The sequence below is a fragment of the Labeo rohita genome, chromosome 10 (assembly GCF_022985175.1).
Source record: "Labeo rohita strain BAU-BD-2019 chromosome 10, IGBB_LRoh.1.0, whole genome shotgun sequence".
NCBI lineage: Eukaryota > Metazoa > Chordata > Actinopteri > Cypriniformes > Cyprinidae > Labeo > Labeo rohita.
Genome location: NC_066878.1, coordinates 11,859,832 through 11,878,327, shown reverse-complemented (window position 1 = coordinate 11,878,327; position 18,496 = coordinate 11,859,832). Strand labels below are relative to the sequence as shown.

The window sequence follows — 18,496 nt, the reverse complement described above, 5'->3', positions numbered from 1 at the left end:
CTTTTCCAGCCCTTCAGCAACCTTTATTGATTTCTCACTTTGTTACAATTATTGGGTATTTGTCCTGTATCTGAGCCGAGAGACGGAGAAGAGATGTGTACAGGGATATGAGTATTAAGACTAAATAAATAAATAAATAAATAGGTAAATAAATAAATAAATGTAAACTTCATTTAAGAATAATATGTTTTATTATGTGGCACTCAGCCGATAAAAAAACTGGTTAATAGTAATAATAATAATAATAAAAAATTTGTTAGGGTTCGAAAAGTCATATTTTTTCAACCACCCCAATGATGTTTTCAGATGCTCTGAGGCAAAATAAATAATAATAATAATAATAATAATAATAATAATAAAACAATTATTATTTATTTAAAAAAAGTATTTATTTACTTTTTCCAACTTATTTTTGTAATTTTATTAAAATAAAAGAAAGAATAATTTCATTACATGACAGCCAGCCAAAAAATGTATATATATATATATATGTATATATATATAACATTTCTTTATTTACTCTTTTTTTACAACAGATTTTTGTTAAACATTTCTACTACATTAAATTACATTTCACACAAAAATAATAATTTCATTATATGACACTTGGCCAACAAAAAATAGTTAAATTAAACCAAAACAAACAAATAAATAAATAAGATGATAAAACAAAACTATATCAGGGTTCGAAAGTCACAATTTTTTTCAACTTCCCTGATAAAGTTTTCAAAGGCTCTGAGGCAAAATAAAATAATTTATAAAAACTGTATTTATTAATTATTTAATTAATTAATTAATTAATTAACTTACTTTTTTAAAACATATTTTTTTGTTAATTTGTTATACATTTTTTCTACATTTAAACTTCACACAAGAATAATAATTTCATTATTACTATTACATTATGACTCTGCGGCAACAGAATAAAACAAAATAAAATAAAATAATTATTATTAATTATTAAAAAAAGTATTTATTTACTTTTTACAACATATTTTTGTTATTTTATTAAACACTTTTACGACATTAAAAATGTTATTTTTAACATTTAACATTTTAACTATTATTTTTAACAGCATGTTTTTATTAAAGTTTTGAAGCAAAGTTTTTCAATTAATTTTGAAGCAAACTGGTTCAGTTTAATGTTTCTTTCAAAAAAAAAATAAATAAATAAATCAGTAAAAAAAACTATTTTAAAACTTTGCTTCAGAAACTAATGAAAACATGTTAAAAAAATAACAGAGGAAAAAAAACCTTTAAAGTAGCAAAATAATTTAATAAAATAAAATATGTTGTAAATAGTGAGGAAATTATTATTATCATTATATTCATTTTGTTTTATTAATTTTTTTGCACTTTAGAACCTCTAAAAAACATCACCATTCAGAATCTGAACTGTTGGTCTGATCGGGGCGTCTGAAAAAAAAATGTGACTGTCGTGCCCTGACAAGGTCACGGCAATCACCGCGTACGTTCCTGCAGCGCTCTGTGTAATCGTCTTAACCTGAAACAATTTCCGACAATAACATGCGACCATAAGCCAACACTATTAGAGATAATGAGACATTTATTCAAATGTGATTGCATGACTCTCCAACCTAATCTGGGTTAAATACAAACACGCATTAAAGGGCCCTGCAGCGGCTTTGTTTAAACGAGATTGTGACTATGGTGACAGAGTGTGTTGGGTTAATTACGGCCGTCGTCCACTATTACCGGTGACGAGGCCACATTCCACCGGTCTGTTCCGATAACTTTCGGCCAGCGGTGTAATGAATTGCAATTCAGAGCGGAAAGGAAGTCGCGTATCAAAAACAATTAGACTCGATCAGGCCGACTCATAATCACCCTAATTATCTGTATTTGCATCCTGATTAAATACGTATCTGCTATGATAAGATGCCACACTGTATTTATTTGAGACAAACCGCGGCTTGCAGTTTAAGACAGATGGAGGATGGCGAGATAAAGAGACAATTGAAGAGATATCGGGAGGATACAATAACCCCGCAACACCGGGGCAGTTCTTCAGGGCCCTCGTTGACAATTACTGACAACTAAATCACAGCCTGACAACAGGAAATCCTCTTACCAGATCATTCCATGTAACACCTCATGATTTGAGACGGCCCGGTCACTTTGTGTCATTCAGCCACTGTCAAGTTCAGACCAAGCAGCCACGGAAATTGCTAGGGAAGAAATGGGCACGGACGGAAAAAACGGGATATGCTGCTTGAAGAGGAGAAACCTGATTCCATCAGAGAGAGGAGAGATAAATGGATTCTATGTAAAGACTGTCGAGAGAAAGCGAGAGACAGCGCAGGTGTGAGACAGACCGAGCGAGAGAAACAGGAAACGCCTCTCAACTCTGTGATTTAACGGTCCGGAGAGCCGTGCCCGGCGGCAGACGGGAAAACAGTTGGCATGCCTCTCATTACGGTGTCATGCTAGTGTCCCTCTCTCTCTCTTCGCCACCTGTCCAGCATACCTAATGCCACCCTGGCATTTTGCCACCGCCTTTGGCTGACATCATCAAAGCGAGCGAAGGTGGGGCGTCACCCCAGACTGGCAGCGAAGAGATGGGAAGTTGTCTAGTGCCATATGTTTTTGCCCTTCCAAACCACAGGTCATTACTGCCACTTCTTTTTTTTTAATTATTTAAGTTTAATTAACCCGTCTATGTGGTCGCTCTTATGGGCCAAGAGCTTGATCCTGACAGAAGCCGAGGGTCTTTAGAAGTGCTAAGCGTTTGTGAGATCACAGAAAAGCAGTCTGTAATCACATCGTCTCCACAGAATGCTCAACACAGTGTTTGACAAAACTGTTGGACGGCATGAAACCCCAACAGCTTGATATGGAGACAGTACCTTCCACACAATGTGCTATTATAATAGAACTGATTCAGTTTGAAATAAATAAATCTTAGAACCTGATGAAGTTTTAACGGCGAAAAAATTAATGAGCGGTTCTTTATAGTGAACAGAAACATACGAGCCTGACTAGTGAAGTCCGTTTCCCAAGTTTATGACTCTTATGAGCGATTCTTTTTAGTGAATCAAAAACATCTAGGAAGTCTGATTCCTATTTGAATGACTCTCATTAGCAGGTGCTTTTAGTGAATCAAACAATATAGATGTTGCTCAGTAAAGTCTGATTTCTGAGCTAATGATTCTTACAAATGTTTTTTTTTTTTTTTTTAGTAAATCATAAATAGTCAGATAAACAAGTCTGATTTGTAAGCTAAAGACTTTTATAAGCATTGTAGTGAATCAGAAACATACAAGAAGTGTGATTCCCAAGTGAAATGAGTGGTGTTATGAGTGGTTCTTTATAATGATTTAAAAAAAAAAAACATACAGGAAGCCGGATTTCCGAGTGAATGACTCTTTTGAGTGGTTCTTTTTAGTGAATCATATACATACAAGTCTGACTTATGAGTGGATCTTTGTAATGAATCAAAACCATACAGGAAGTCAGATTTTCAAGTGAATGACTCTGATGAACATGTTCATTATAATGAATCAAAATCATACAGGGAGTCAGATTACTGAGTGATTGATTCTTATGAGTGGTTCTTTTTAGTGACTCATAAACATACAAGAAGTCTGATTCCAGAGTGAATGACTCTTATGAACATGTTTTTATAATAAATTAAAATTAAAAGTTGGGTTTCCAAGTGAATGACTCTTTTGGGTGGTTCTTTGTAATGAATTAAAACCATACAGGGAGTCGGATTATTAAGTGAATGACTCTCATGAGTGGTTCTTTTTAGTGAATCATAAACATACAGAAAGTGTGACTCCCGAGTGAGTGACTCTTATGAACATGTTCTTTAGAATAAATCAGAAACATACCGGAAGACTGATTCCCGAGTAGGACTCTTATGAAAATGTTCTTAAGACTCAAAAACATACAAAACGTCTGATTCCTAAGTGAATTACTTTTATGAATGTGTTCTTTATAATGAATTAAAATCATACAGGAAGTTGGGTTTTCGAGTGAATGACTCTTTTGAGTGATTCTTTATAATAAACGAAAAACATACATGAAGTCTGATTCCCGAGTGAATGACTCATGACTCATAATGAGTCAAAACCACACAGAGAGTTGGATTATTGAATGAATGACTTATTCTTTTTAGTAAATCATAAACATACAGAAAGTCTGACTCCAGAGTGAATGACTCTTATAAATGTATTCTTTAGAATGAATTAAAAATATACCGGAAGTCTGATTCCCGAGTATGACTCTTATGAACGTGTTCTTTATAATGAATCAAAAACATACCAGGAGTCAGATTTCCAAGTGAATGACTCTAATGAGCAGTTACTTTTAGTAAATCAAACAACACAGATATAAGTCACTGAAGTCTGATTCTTAAGCTAATGATTCTTACAAATGTGTTTTAGTGAATCATAAATATTCAGATCGACAAGTTAAGTCTAATTCCCAAGCTAAAGACTTGTATGAGCATTTTCTTTTTAGTTAACCAAAAATATACAGGAAGTCTGATTCCTGAGTGAATGACTCTTATGAACGTGTTCTTCAGAATGAATCAAAATCATACAGGAAGTCGGGTTTCTGAGTGAGTGGCTCTTCTTAGTGAATCATAAACATAAAAGAAGTCTGATTTCTGAGTGCCGAGTGAATGACTCTTGTGAGTGGTTATATATAATGAATCAAAAACATACAAGAAGTCTGATTCCCAGGTAAATGACTCTTATGAGTGGTTGCTTAAACTGAATCAAAAAACAGAGCTTGACCAGTGAAGTCTGATTCCTGAGCTAATGATTCTTACAAATCGTAAATATTTAGTGCAACCAATAAAGTCAGATTCTCAAGCAAATGACTCTTACGAGATGGTTCCTTTTAGTGAATCAAAAACAAAGGAGTCTGATTAACTAGCAAATGACTTACAAGCAGTCTGATTTAGTGAATCAGAAACTTTTTTTAGTGCTTGAAAAAACAAAGTTTGACAAATGATGTCTAATCGTTGAACAAAAGACTCTTATGAATGGTTCATTTGAGTGAATCAAAAACAGTTCTAGTCATGCTGTGATTCCGAGTCACTAAATCGAACCGCTAATGAGAGACATTAGCTTGAGAACTGGACTTCACTGATATTGATTCAAAAACAACCAGTGTAGTCTGATTCCCAAACAAAGGATTGTTTAATCCGTGTCCCTAAATATAATACATAGATAAATACAGATTCTGTCAAGAAAAGACAAGATCTGGATAGTGAATAGCAGGAGTGCTGTAACCTAACACCACCACAATCTTTTAATAACCTTCCCACAATCAATATGCACATTACAACTCCTGTATAATTCAATACCCATATAATTCAATCCGTTCCTTGTGCTAAAAAGCCTCCTCGGCTATATTAGGAACGATACAAAACCATATCACACATTTCAGTTCTTCAATTTCAACCCTCTGTGGACACGAACATCCAAGCGTCCATGTAATTAGAAACTTCTTTGTTTGAACTTTCTGCCATGACCTTTTGACGCTCATGTAAACAAATGAACAGCATTCCCTCCCTCCACTATTCCCTAGCAGCAAGGCCTCATGGGTAATGTAGTCCATGCTTGTAATACAGAAGAGCCTTCTCAGGTGTACGTTTTTTTCTGTTCTCTACAATATTCTGCAAGGCGTCAGTGTCCTAAATGCAATTACTGTACACAGCAGAGCGGAGCGGAGAGTGTCCGCGGGGATCGCCGGTAAACAGGATGCAGTCGGGGGTGCATGAGTTCTGCTGCTACCTAATTTAATTGGCGCGGCTACTCAGCTAGCCCCAGGTGACCGCTATGTGGAACCACTGTAAAGAATACGTTTAAAATCACCCCAGGCTATACTAATGCACATTTTTTTTCTCCAAGATCCCTTCGTGCTGGCTTTTTTTTTTATTATTATTATTATTATTACTTTCCCTTTGAGGGAAAAGGGAGGAACTGTCATCGTCATGATGAGTTTATGAGGAAGATATTAAGAGCGTAAACAGTGATGGTACCGCAGAGATAAAAAAAAAAAAAAAGAAGAAAAATAGACTGAGGAGAAGAAGAAAGGCATGACAGAGAGAGGACAGTAACCAAAGCCTGTTTATTAGCCATACAATGCACAAGAAAAAATATTTCACCGAATAGGGACAGGCAAGGTTTCTTGAGGATTCTGAATCACTCAAAATGATTAAGGATAAAATTGAAGCTGTGGGAACTATGCATATAGCTTATGCCATTGTTTATGATGATTCAATTATGTATATTCAGTGAATGGAAACTTATAGGGACATATGACAGCTGTTATTAAGAATGAATTGAGGTTTAAGTTTGAGTATTGCTGACATTGCTTTGTTGCAGTCTGGTTTTGTGTGATTTATGTTTCCCTCCAGCAAACTTATTCCCTGTTGAATTTAAGCCATTTATTGCCATACAAATGCAAATATCTTACAAAAAAATAAAAGAATAAAAAAAAGTTTTATGTACAAGATATATTCTGGGTAGAATTGGGTGTTTGAAATTCCTTCAGAGTTCAGTCAATTATTTTATTTTAATTTCTTCTAAACAAAACACTAAGTGCAAACAGCAATGGATTCTATTTACACATACAAGACGTCTGATTCCAGAGTGAATGGCTCTTATGATTGTCTTTTTTTAGTACATCATAAACATACAAGAAGTCTGATTTCCAAATGAGTGATTCTTATGAACTTGTTCTTTATAATGAATCAAAGCCATACAGAAAGTCAGATTTCAGAGTGAATGACTCTCATTAGCGGTTCTTTATAATGAATCAAAAACATACCTGAAGCCAGATTTCTGAGTGAATGACTCTTATGAGTGGCTCTTTTTAATGAATTATAAACATACAAGAAGTCTGATTCCTGAGTGAATGAATCTTGTGAACGCGTTCTTTATAATGAATCAAAACCATACAGGAAGTCAGATTTCCGAATGAATGAACTTTATGAATGGCTCTTTATAATGAATGAAAAACATACCGGAAGTTGGATTACAGAGTGAATGACTCTTATAAGTGTCACTTTTTAGTAAATCATAAACATACAAGAAGCCTGACTCCCAAGTGAATGACTCATATGAAAGTGTTCTTTATAATGAATCAAAACCACACAGGAAGTCAGATTTCCGATTAAATTACCCTTATGAGTGGTTCTTTATAATAAATCAAAAACACACCGAAAGTCGGATTTCTGAGTGAATAACTCTCATGAGTGGTTCTTTGTAATAAATCAAAAACATACCCGAATTTGGATTTCTCAGTGAATGACTCTTATAAGTGGCTCTTTTTAGTGAATCATAAATATACAAGAGGTCTGATTCCCGAGCAAATGACTCTTATGAATATGTTCTTTATAATGAACCAAAACTATACAAGAAGTCAAATTTCCAAGTAAATGGAACCCTTATGAGTGGTTCTTTATAATGAATTAAACAGAGCTCGACCAATGAAGTCTGATTCTTGAGCTAATGACTCTTGATTCTTTTGAGTGAAAAATAAATATTTAGCACAACCACTGAAGTCTGATTCTCAAATATGATTTATATGTGTGTGTGTTTGTTGTTGTATTTTTTTGTTTGTTTGTTTGAAGATCTGGCAACACTGACACTTTACCATGGGGCTCATGAGTGAAACTAACCCCATGTCTTGCATACAAACGAAGAAACATTTCTGATGCGCGTTTAAATACGTCATTGACAACTAGTTGTTTAGTTTGGTTTCGTACACACTGTATAGAATTTCTGTAAATGCAGTTGCCACTACCTGTATTTTTTGGGTCGTCGATTGCGGTTGTCACTCCCGTATTTTAGTGAATTGTGTGTGTACAGAACATGATTAAAAAGTAAAAGGTGAACTGATAACCGAATTTAGCTGCAGTGTGTACGTGGCCAATGTGACTTATGAACTGGTTCTTTTTAGTGTATGAAAAACAAAGTTTGACAAGTCAAGTCTAATTTCTGAACAAAATGCTTCTATGAATGGTTCATTTGAGTGAATTTCAGTACAGTTGTAGTCATCCTGTGATTCTGAGCCACTATAGAATTACTAATAAGAGACAGTGGATTGAGAACTGGACTTCACTAGTAAAACTGATTCAAAAACAACCAGTGTAGCCTGATCCATTATAAAGAAAGATGCTATTTACACTAAGTGCAAATAGTATTTTCTTTACTATTCACTACTATTTACTATTCAGTGCAAGTGGCAGATATTTGCACCTAGGTATTGTAATACATCATAAGACAGTATGCATTAATAACATATTGAGCGCGAATTATCATTTGTAATAAAATGATTAAATGGATTCTGCCTTGTCGGGACTATAAAGTCCTCCCTACATCTACCCCTAACCCTACCCGATAAACACCTTATTTTTTTACTTTCAATTATTTCTTTTATTTTATTGAAAATAAATGTCTTTCTGATCAGAAAAGCAAGAAGAATGATTTCGGCAAAAGATGGATTCGAACTCGGGTCGATCACATTAAAAAGTCACTGCTACGAACTTAACTACCTACACCACTGGAAATGTTGTTTGACTAGTACAACCACATGTTTGTGGGCTGAGTTAGTGTAAATAGCTTCTGCCAACATATATATAACCAGCATATATCAATAATTATCATTTGTATATTACACACACACACACGTTTGTTTTTGTGAATTATGGGGACTTTCCATAGACTTCTATAGTTTTTATACTGACTAAACGATATTGTCCATCCCCTAACCCTAAACCTAACCCTTACAGAAAACATGTTTGCATCGTTACATTTTCATTTACTATTTCTAATCATTTTTTTACATCGTGGGGACCACAGGCCGGTCCCCACAATGTCAAAAATTTCAGGTTTTACTATCCTTGTGGAGACATTTGGTCCCCAAAAACAAGTACACACACACAAACTGTTGCATGTTTTACCCCACAATTTCTGAGACACTACTTATTTATCATTACCAACCAACAAAAGTTCTGCTTGTTAGATCATACCAACAGATCTGACAAAACCTTCATGGACATTTTATCAATTCGAGGCTGTGTCGGCCGTCACACAGTCGTGAGCTTGCAGAAGCCCACACTCGTCACTAGAACATTCCAATTACCCTAACAACAAACCCATCGCTCACATCGCCAACTTCCCCTAATTTGAGGCATTGTCAGATTAGCGCTTGACTTCTTGCCTTCCCTAAATGGCATTACACCATTCGTAAAAGAGTTTAAAACCAAACAGCCAAAACAACCTCAGCAGATGACGTCTGATGACGTTTCAGCGAATAAAAGAGGATTTGAAACCGTGCTTACCTGAAACGGCGAGAATATCTGATCAGCCACACAGCACATGAGGAGAGAGAGAAAGAAAGAGATGGTGATTAGACCTCAGGTAATCAATCAATGTTAAATGATTATCACCATTAGATTTAATCACCGTTAAATCTAATTAACTAGCCATTAAAGGACTTCTTCAGGTGGTCAGCATTCCTGTGATGAAAACTGTCACACAACTGTAGTGACATTACAAAAGTACATCAATTATTCCTTGACAAGAGCTACTTTATTTAACGTACAGGAACCACGTTAAAAGAAAGACTGCTGCTAATTATTCATGGTGGAATGAATACTTAATTAAACATTATTTCCTCTGGAGTAGCCTTATTTATTTCTTCAAAAAAAGCTTAAGGGATCTTTTACCCAAAAATGAAAATTACCCCATGATTTACTAACCCTCAATCTATCTGTGTATATGACTTCCTTCTTTCAGATAAATACAATCAGAGTTATATTAAAAAATGTCCTGGCTCTTCCAAGCTTTATAATGGCAGTGAATGGTTTGACATTTTGAAAACCAAAAAAGTTCATCCATCCATCATAAAAAAAGTACTCCACACAACTCTGGAGGGTTAATAAATGCCCTCTGAAGTGAATCAATGCGTTGTGTAAGAAAAATTGTCCATATTTAAAATTTTATAAACCGTAATCTCTAGCTTCCGCTAATCGTCCACAAAAGAGTGGCGCTCCAGTGGATGATGTAGCATGTAAGCAAATGTGGAAGTGCAGAGGAGAGAGCAATACAAAACACTGGTCATGAATTAGAAGTACAAAATGAGGATTTTTAATGGACAGATGCACTTTATCAGACTTCAAAATCTCAACAGCCACTCACTGGCATTATAAAGCTCAGAAGAACTAAGACATTTTTTAATATAACTCTGAATGTATTTGTCTGGATAAAGAAAGTCATATACACCTAAGATGGCTTAAGGGCGAGTAAATCATGAGGTAATTTTCATTTTTGGGTGAACTATCCCTTTAATGTAATTCTGCATACAGTATTTGAATATATTTCTTTCCTGTTTACAAAATCAAACTAATCATATTTACTGCAAAAGATTGGCTGTCCAAGTTTGGATGTTGAGAGGAATAAGCACGGAAATACGAATGGTTGACCGCATGTGATTATGCAGATTGCAAATTGAATTTAATTTGCTCATTAACAGAGGTGAAGTCAATGTGCGTCTGTTTGGGTTAGGGGTAGTTTATGGTAATTATAATTAGCTGTATTTAAAGTTTGAAACTAGTGATACAGACTCATCAGAAGCGGAAAAGGTAAGCCACAGGGGGGTTTGAGACGATGTTTCCACTGGACACCTTTATAAGTTTGTCATAAGACAGACAGGAAGAATGATAGACAGAACTTCAGAAAGAACACTGACATACGATGCCTTTAGGGAAACAGTGAATGGTGGGCTTTTAAAGTGGTAAATATAGGAGGAATATGAAGAAGTCATTTATATGTGGCAAACTTCCTGCTGTCAGAACTTTGTGAAGTCTGATGCAGATTTAACATGGAATGTTTGAGTTAGTGTAAAATATGACATATTTTTTTGCCAACAGATGGCGCTATGAGTGTAACTGAATACGGGCCTTTAGATGTCTTCAGGCCAGGACTCTTACCAAACGTAAAGTTAATGCAGATTGCACATTGCATGTTTAAGTTAGTGTAAAACAAATCATTTTCTGTTGCCAGCAGGTGGCTCTATGATTATAACTGGATAGTGAACTTCAGATGTGTTCAGGCCAGAACATTTATCGAATGTGTGAAGTTTGGTGCAGCTCAGACATTGTATGCCTGAGCGACAACACTTTTTATTCCCATGGCGAAACATCAAACTTTGTCAGGCCGCCACAGACACGCCCTTTAACGAAAACTCAAGATCTTCGCAATGTAACATTGCAAAGGCCTTTAGATTAGACTGACCAAACATAATGTTGCTGTTATTAAATCTCCAGGAGGAGTTTGTTAGAGCATAAAACATGCCACTTCCTGTTGCCAGCAGGAGGCGCTATGACTATAACTGAATATGGGCATGTGCTCAGGACAGGACTCTTATCAACCATGTGAATTTTGGTGAAGATCAGAAATCGTACACCTGATTTATAACAACTTCCCATTTCATGCCGAAACATCGAAGTTTGTCAGGCTGCCACAAGCACATCCTTCAACGAAAACTTAAGATCTTCTCAATTTAACTTCACAAAGGGCTTTAGATTACACTGACCAAATTTGGTGCTGATCTGTTTAACCCTCAAAGACAGAGACAGCCGTCCACAGCTAAAAATAACTATTGTTCTTAAATATTTAATAACGTTTGAACTACCCAATCTGAATGCTTTAAAAAGTATTGCAAAGCTGAGATTCTCCATTTTTTCCTGTACAAAACAAAACAAAAACAAGGATGAAACAGCTGTACATATCAGATAACGAACTGGAATTTACGTTTTTTTCACGTGGCTATGCACTGTCCCGGTAAAACACGGAATACAGCCAGTGGATCGATCCATTTGGCTGTTATATTATGGTAATTCTTATATAGTTTATAAAGATCATTTGCACTATTTTTTTCTGTTGCACTCTGTATATTTTTCTCTCATTTTGTGTGTAGTTCGTGAATCATTGCACTGTATATTTGTTGCACAAGACCATTTGTGCAATTATTTCACTACTTGCTGCACTGTTTGCATTTGTTGTTCATACTCTGATTGAAAATATATTTCTCTGAAAAAAAAAACTTACTTTTTATTTATTTATTTATTTATTTATTTATTTATTTATTACTGTGTTTTGTTATTACATAATACTGCTTCCATTTACTTTACTTCCTAAACATTTTTGAACACATCTATATTGTCAGTAAACTAAATAGTTTTTCTTTTTCACTGAAAAGCGCCTATAACAATATTTTAATAAATGGCTATAACTTGCTTGGGGTGTTATATGTAGATAAAATTTTATTTTGAAGTGTAAAACACCCAAATACAACTTTCTAAAGAAAAACAAATCCAAACGTTTCTGTTTGACAACACAGTAAAAAAAACCTCCAATTGTTGCTTGCGATTTTGGATTTGGAAATTCATTAATTCTTAGAGAAGACAAAAGGAAAATTGGGACTTTAAATTAGCTAGACTGAAACTTCAAGATATATAGCACTTGATTGTAACTGCTATAAAAGCCCTGAAAAAAACAAAGAAAAGTGCAGGCGTGTCAGGTTTGTTTACATACAATGCCTGAAAATGGCAAAAACGGCACAAAACTTGCAGAGAAAATTCAAAATAACAGACTTCCTGTTGGGTTTCGGTCTTCAGACCAAGGGACTTTTTTGTAGGTATTGGTGTGTTACATGGGTCTACCAAATTTCGTATATGTATGTGAAACACTGCTCAAGGGGCACGTCGCTGAAATTTTATAAGTGGTGCTATCGAGCCATTTGACACACCTACTTCTGAAACCCATATCAAATTTTCCCCACTTTTGGTGTGTGTGCAAAATTTCATGAGTGTTTGAGCATGTTCAGGCCCTCAAAAATTCATTTTGGAGATGGAGAAGAAGAAGAAGAAGAAGAAGAAAAAAACCTGTTACGCTGACATAGAACTAAGAGTGGCCTTTGGAGGGCAGGTGGAGTGGCAATACCAGTACATCGCCATGAGGGGACCATGAGGGTGTCACTAATCAGGTGGATAAGGGTGAAGAGAGCCGGACAGCTTGCCACAGTGTATCTCTGCCAAGGTTCTGTGTGACACCTGGTCTACCACAACTTGAGCCCAAAACACAGGGCTGTGTGCCCTGACACTGCAATTACCACAGCCATGATTAAAGAACAAAGCAAAAACTCACTGATGAGTGCACTTTGATGCATAATAAACATTTATTTCGCTCTTTTTTGAGGTTTACAGCACCATAAGGTTATTCAAACAATCTGGCTTTATTTTGCATCTGGCTCTAAAGCCATCTAAGGTCCTATTTTTCCAACCCAGAATGCTTTGCTCCCTTGTAAGTGCTGAGAAAAGAGCTTTTGCATACACTAGACTCATTTCCGTCTGGCTCTTTTTGCAACACTGACAATCAAAGGCCTTCTACACACCCCTCTTATTAGAACGAGTGACATTAGCCATGCTCGCTTTACTTAAGTAACCACACCGTCCCATAAACCCCGCTAAAAGGATGTCAGCACCGTCACTACACATTCATAAGTAAATATCTGCTTAGATCTGAATAAATATGGATTCCAGAGGATTAGGCGGCCTTCCACACACACTAACACAAACACATTCACAGTCTCACTTTCTCCAAACGCTGGCACAGTGATCGTTCTCGGCACATTCATGCTGATGGTGCACACTGTGCCCACTAGGAATGAAGAATATAAAAAAGTAAAACATAAAAAGGAATACAAGAAGCAATTTGTGCTGGCAAAATATTACACTACCATTCGAAAGTGTGGGGTCAGTAAAATGTTGTTTTTGAAAAAAGTCTTTTATGCTCGCTAAAGCTTCATTTCTTTAGTAAAAATACAGAAAAGATAGACAAATAGATCAATTGTAATTTTGTAAAATATTATTACAATTTAAAATAACTATATTTATTCCTATGACGGCAAAGCTCAATTTTCAGCAGCTTTCGTTCCAGTCTTCAGTGTCACATGACAAATGATCCTTCAGAAATATGCTGTTATAATATAATATGCTGCTCGCCTCAGGTGTGTATTATTTTTTAAGACTTTAATGGCCCATTGTCAATTATACCTCACTTAATAAATTCTTTAAAAGTATTGTTTATTTCTATCTATTTTCTATCTACTGCATTAAAGGGATAGTTCACCCAAAAATGAAAATTACCCCATGATTTACCCTTAAGCCACTTTAGGTGTATATGACTTTCTTCTTTCAGAAGAATACAATACAATTTGGTTTGTTCACTGAATATATGGGCTGCTATGGGCTTGCTCATTAAATATCTGAGCTGCATATTTTTTGTTTTGTTTTGTTTTGTTTTTCCTTAATATCCGGGCTGCCTTTGTTTTGTTTTGTTTGCTAAATATCTGGACTGCTATTTTTTATTTTGTTTTCCCTAATTATCCAGCTTGCTATTTTTTGTTTGTTTTTTTCTGAGTATCCAGGCTGCTAATCTTATTTATTTATTTGTTTGTTTGTTTTTGTTTGTTTGTTGCTTTGTTTTGCATCTCCTGAATTTCCAGTCTGCTAGTTTTAGTTCAATTTTGTTTCCCTGAATGTCTGGGCTGCTAGTTTTTTGTTTGTTTGTTTGTTTGTTTGTTTTCTGAGTATCCAGGCTGCTAGTTTTGTTTTGTTTTGTTTTGTTTCTTTGCTTTGATTTGATTTACCTAAATATCCAGGCTGCTAGTTTTAGTTCAGTTTAGTTTAGTTTTGTATCCCTGAATGTTTGGGCTGCTAGCTGTGTGTGTTTTTGTTTTTTTGTTTCTATGTGTTGTTGTTTTTTTTGTCTGAGTCTCTCAGCTGCAAATTTTTTTTTTTTTTTTTTTTCTGAGTATCCAGGCTGCTAGTTTTGTTTTGTTTTGTTTTGTTTCTTTTATTTGATTTACATAAATATCCAGGCTGCTAGTTCTAGTTCAGTTTTGTTTTGTTTTGTTTCCCTGAATGTTCGGGCTGCTGTTTTTTGTTTGTTTGTTTTGTTTTGTTTCTCCCTCCCCATTATCCAGGCTGCTAGTTTTATGTTTTGTTTTGTTCATTAAATAGCTTAGCCGATAATTCTTGTTTTGTTTTCCATGAATATACAGATTGCTAGTTTTTGCTTTTGTTTGGTTTTCCCTAAATATCTGCACTGCTTGTTTTTGTTTTGTTTTGTTTTGGGCTGCTGTGTGGAGTACTTACTATGATGGATGGATGCACTTTATTGGACTTCAAAATCTCAACAGCCATTCACTGCCATTATAGAGCTTGGAAGAGACAGGCCATTTTTTATTTAAACTCCGTACTCTGACTGTATTTGTCTGGAAAAAGAAAGTCATATACACCTAGGATGGCTTGAGGGTGAGTAAATCATAGGGTAATTTTCAGTTTAGAGTAAAGTATCCCTTTAACCAATGTCAACATAGAAACTTTTTAAACGTTGTCCATTAATTTATTAAGTGATTGGAAAACTCATTATTTGCTGTTATTTGCTCACAATGTTAGTTGGGATGACAAACACTCGTTTTCTTTCACATTACACTCTGTGGTTCTTACCTTTTATAGGTAAATGTGTTAAATGATCTACAAAACATTTGCTGTTATTTTTTTAAAGGTCAAAGTTCAGTTTGAATCTGCATAAATGACAGGCCATGCTCAGCACAATGGCAGTGGTGTTTAAGTCTTGACTGATATTATTTCCAGCACTAACCATATAATCACACACGCTGAGAATAAAGGAAATGACCTGTCATTTCTGTGATTGTCCTGCCATTTTCAGACACTAATTCCATTTCCTGTGAACTCTCAAAGCGACTGATCACACTCTGAGGAAATGGCTCACAATGCCCAACAGGTGGTCTTCAGAATTACACAGCTCGCAGAGATCAAACCTCCAGAGGCAAGTGATTAAAAAACGAGCACATACTCCATTCCTCAACTGGGGTCACAACCCCTTGCTTGGAAAGTGTCACGGTCAGCAGGGATGAAACAATGCTAAATGCATAATAAAATGCAACTAACCATATAATCAATGTCTCAAAAGTGACCCGATCAACCTGTGATCTTCCCTTAACGCAAAGGGGGAAATCAAGCCATATCAATCACTGTTCCTTTCAACCACACAAATTCTCTCCAACATTTCCTTTCTTTTTAATCCCTGGCTCCCCATCACTCCTATTGGCAGAGCCATTACACTGAGTTGGCAGAGGCACCAGCGGATTTTGGCTGGCACCAGACGTTTCATCAAGATCAGCAGTGGTTCCGAGAGGGCGAGGCTAAACTGCCCGTTTCCCACCACGAGCTGGCACCACAGTCAATGCAAAAGGTCTCTAACAGGCGGAACCGCCGCCAAATGGGGTCCGCTGGAGTCCAGGAACACTGAGCGAGACAGAGTGAGGCTCAGTCCCACAGAACACAGCACCTGCTGACCACTGCATGGAGGCACAGCGGGGCATTGGGTGACCTTTGAGGGTGGAGATCCATCACAGCTGCTGAGCACGCAACATTGATGCATTATTTCGGAGAGAAGAGTATGAATACATCAGCAGTTTTAATAATATCTTATTGCATACATGGAACAGGGCTGCTGGAATAGCGGTTGGCAGTAAAAGAGTTAACTGCATATTCTATAAGCTGCTGTGAAATATCAAAGTGGATCATCTGCAGTTCCTGTCTGAGCGCTCAATGTGGCGTCTCATTGATGTTATGGTGCATCATATGAATACAAAGACAGTTCTGATATTCAAACTGACTGTATTCATAACAGCATAAGCAAAGCAGCCAGCTCAAATACGTTTTCAAGGGTTGTTTGCGAATCAAACGATTCCCAGTTTCGAAGCACTACACAAAGATGCACTGCAATTTAGTCGTTCAGAAATAAATAATGACTCTTGATGCTGCAAGAAGCATGGGAGAATATTATCTGGAATGTGATAATTACTTAATTGCAGGTTTATAAATGAAAACAAATTGAGATTTCCATGTCTGTACCCTTTTTTTTTTTTCCTGTTTGGCAATCAGAGGCGTTTCAGCCGAGCGACTGCTTTAAGTGCATAGTTATGTAATCTCTCTAAATGACCGTGCATAACAATAATTAAGCAGCAATGTCATTGTTCACATTTCCCAAGGCCGAGGACACAGAGGCATGAGATACAACCACATACTACTGAAATGAGTCACGATAATAGCACTAATTAAGCTTACATACAATCGCAAGATAACTGGAACTATCATTTCCACTTCATTTCATGGGTTTAATGATCTAGCTTTATAGCAAGCGAAAGATTTGTCCTTTAAAATCGCACAATGCACAAAAAACAAGAATGGGTTCGACCACAATACAAAATATCATACCACATTGTCCCATACTAGTACATATACTTAAATTACGAGAAACAAATATAGAGAGACAAAATATATGGAGTAAAAATAAGTGCCCATTTGTGTTAAATAGAAAGTAGCAGCCTAGATATTCAGGGAAAAAAAATGACAAAACAAAAACTAGCAGCCCAGATATTCAGGGAAAACAAAACAAAGAAACAAGTAACAAAACTAAACTAAACCTAGCAGCCTAGCAGTCCTAGGAGAAGGACTGGAAATTTTGGTTAGCTGCCTCGACTGTGGCAAAGAAACTTTTAGTTCAGCCATGGAAACCTGCTCATGACCTTTTTATCAAGCATTGGTTACATTCCTTACCTGAGACACTATATTTGGAACTGTCATCAGCATGGAACAATCATGCTAAACCGGTCATTTTGTCTATGTGGAAGAATTGTACATTCAGTTAGGGAGATCTTGGACATTTAAACCATTTCTATTATTTTGTAGTTATTTATTTATCTGTATTTTATTTATTTTCAATTTCCTGATGTGCAGCGGGTTGGGTGAGGGCTGGTAGTTAGTAGTTAGTAGTTATCTAATACATTTTCTTGTTTGTAACCTATATGCTACTTTGAAAATAAATAAAAAACACTGAATTAAAATAAAATGAAATGAAATAAAATAAAATAAAATAAAATAAAACTAGCAGAACAAAACAAAACAAAACAAAAAAGATATATATCAAACAAAAACTAGCAGGCATTTAATGAAAACAAACAAACAAACAAAAAAAAAAAAAAAACTAGCAGCCTGGACATTCAGGGAAAGAAAACAAAACTTAACTAAACTAAAACTAGCAGCATGGATATTTAGGGCAAAACAAAGAAACAAAACAAAACAAAACAAAACAAAACAACAAATAGCAACCTGGATACTCAGAAAAAAACACAGAAACAAAAAAAAAAAAAACTAAACAAAACAAAAACTAGCAGCCCAAATATTCAGGGAAATTATACAAAACAAAACAACAACAAAAAAACTAGCAGCCCAGGGGGGTGTTTCATAAAACAAGATTACCAAATAATCCAGGCTTATTTCAGTTAGTCTGACTTATTGTCACTTGATTTGGCTCAAAATAAGTCAGACTAACTGAAATAAGCCTGGCTGACTTAT

At 35.6% G+C, this 18,496-nt stretch overlaps 1 protein-coding gene across 6 annotated transcripts in view; it reads right to left on the bottom strand.

The window, feature by feature from the left end:
* Positions 1-18,496, bottom strand: part of cadm2a (cell adhesion molecule 2a) — a 572,131-nt gene that overhangs the window by 306,622 nt on the left and 247,013 nt on the right. For 5 of the 6 annotated variants that reach the window (XM_051121608.1, XM_051121609.1, XM_051121604.1 and 2 more), the window contains exon 2: positions 9,326-9,343. The exons of the other annotated variant lie outside the window; for it this stretch is intronic. Coding sequence is in view for 4 of the 5 variants with exons in the window: in XM_051121609.1 (XP_050977566.1) it covers positions 9,326-9,343 (18 nt within the window). In the remaining variant the exon portion in view is untranslated. The remainder of the gene's footprint in view (positions 1-9,325; positions 9,344-18,496) is intronic. 6 annotated transcript variants of the gene reach the window in all.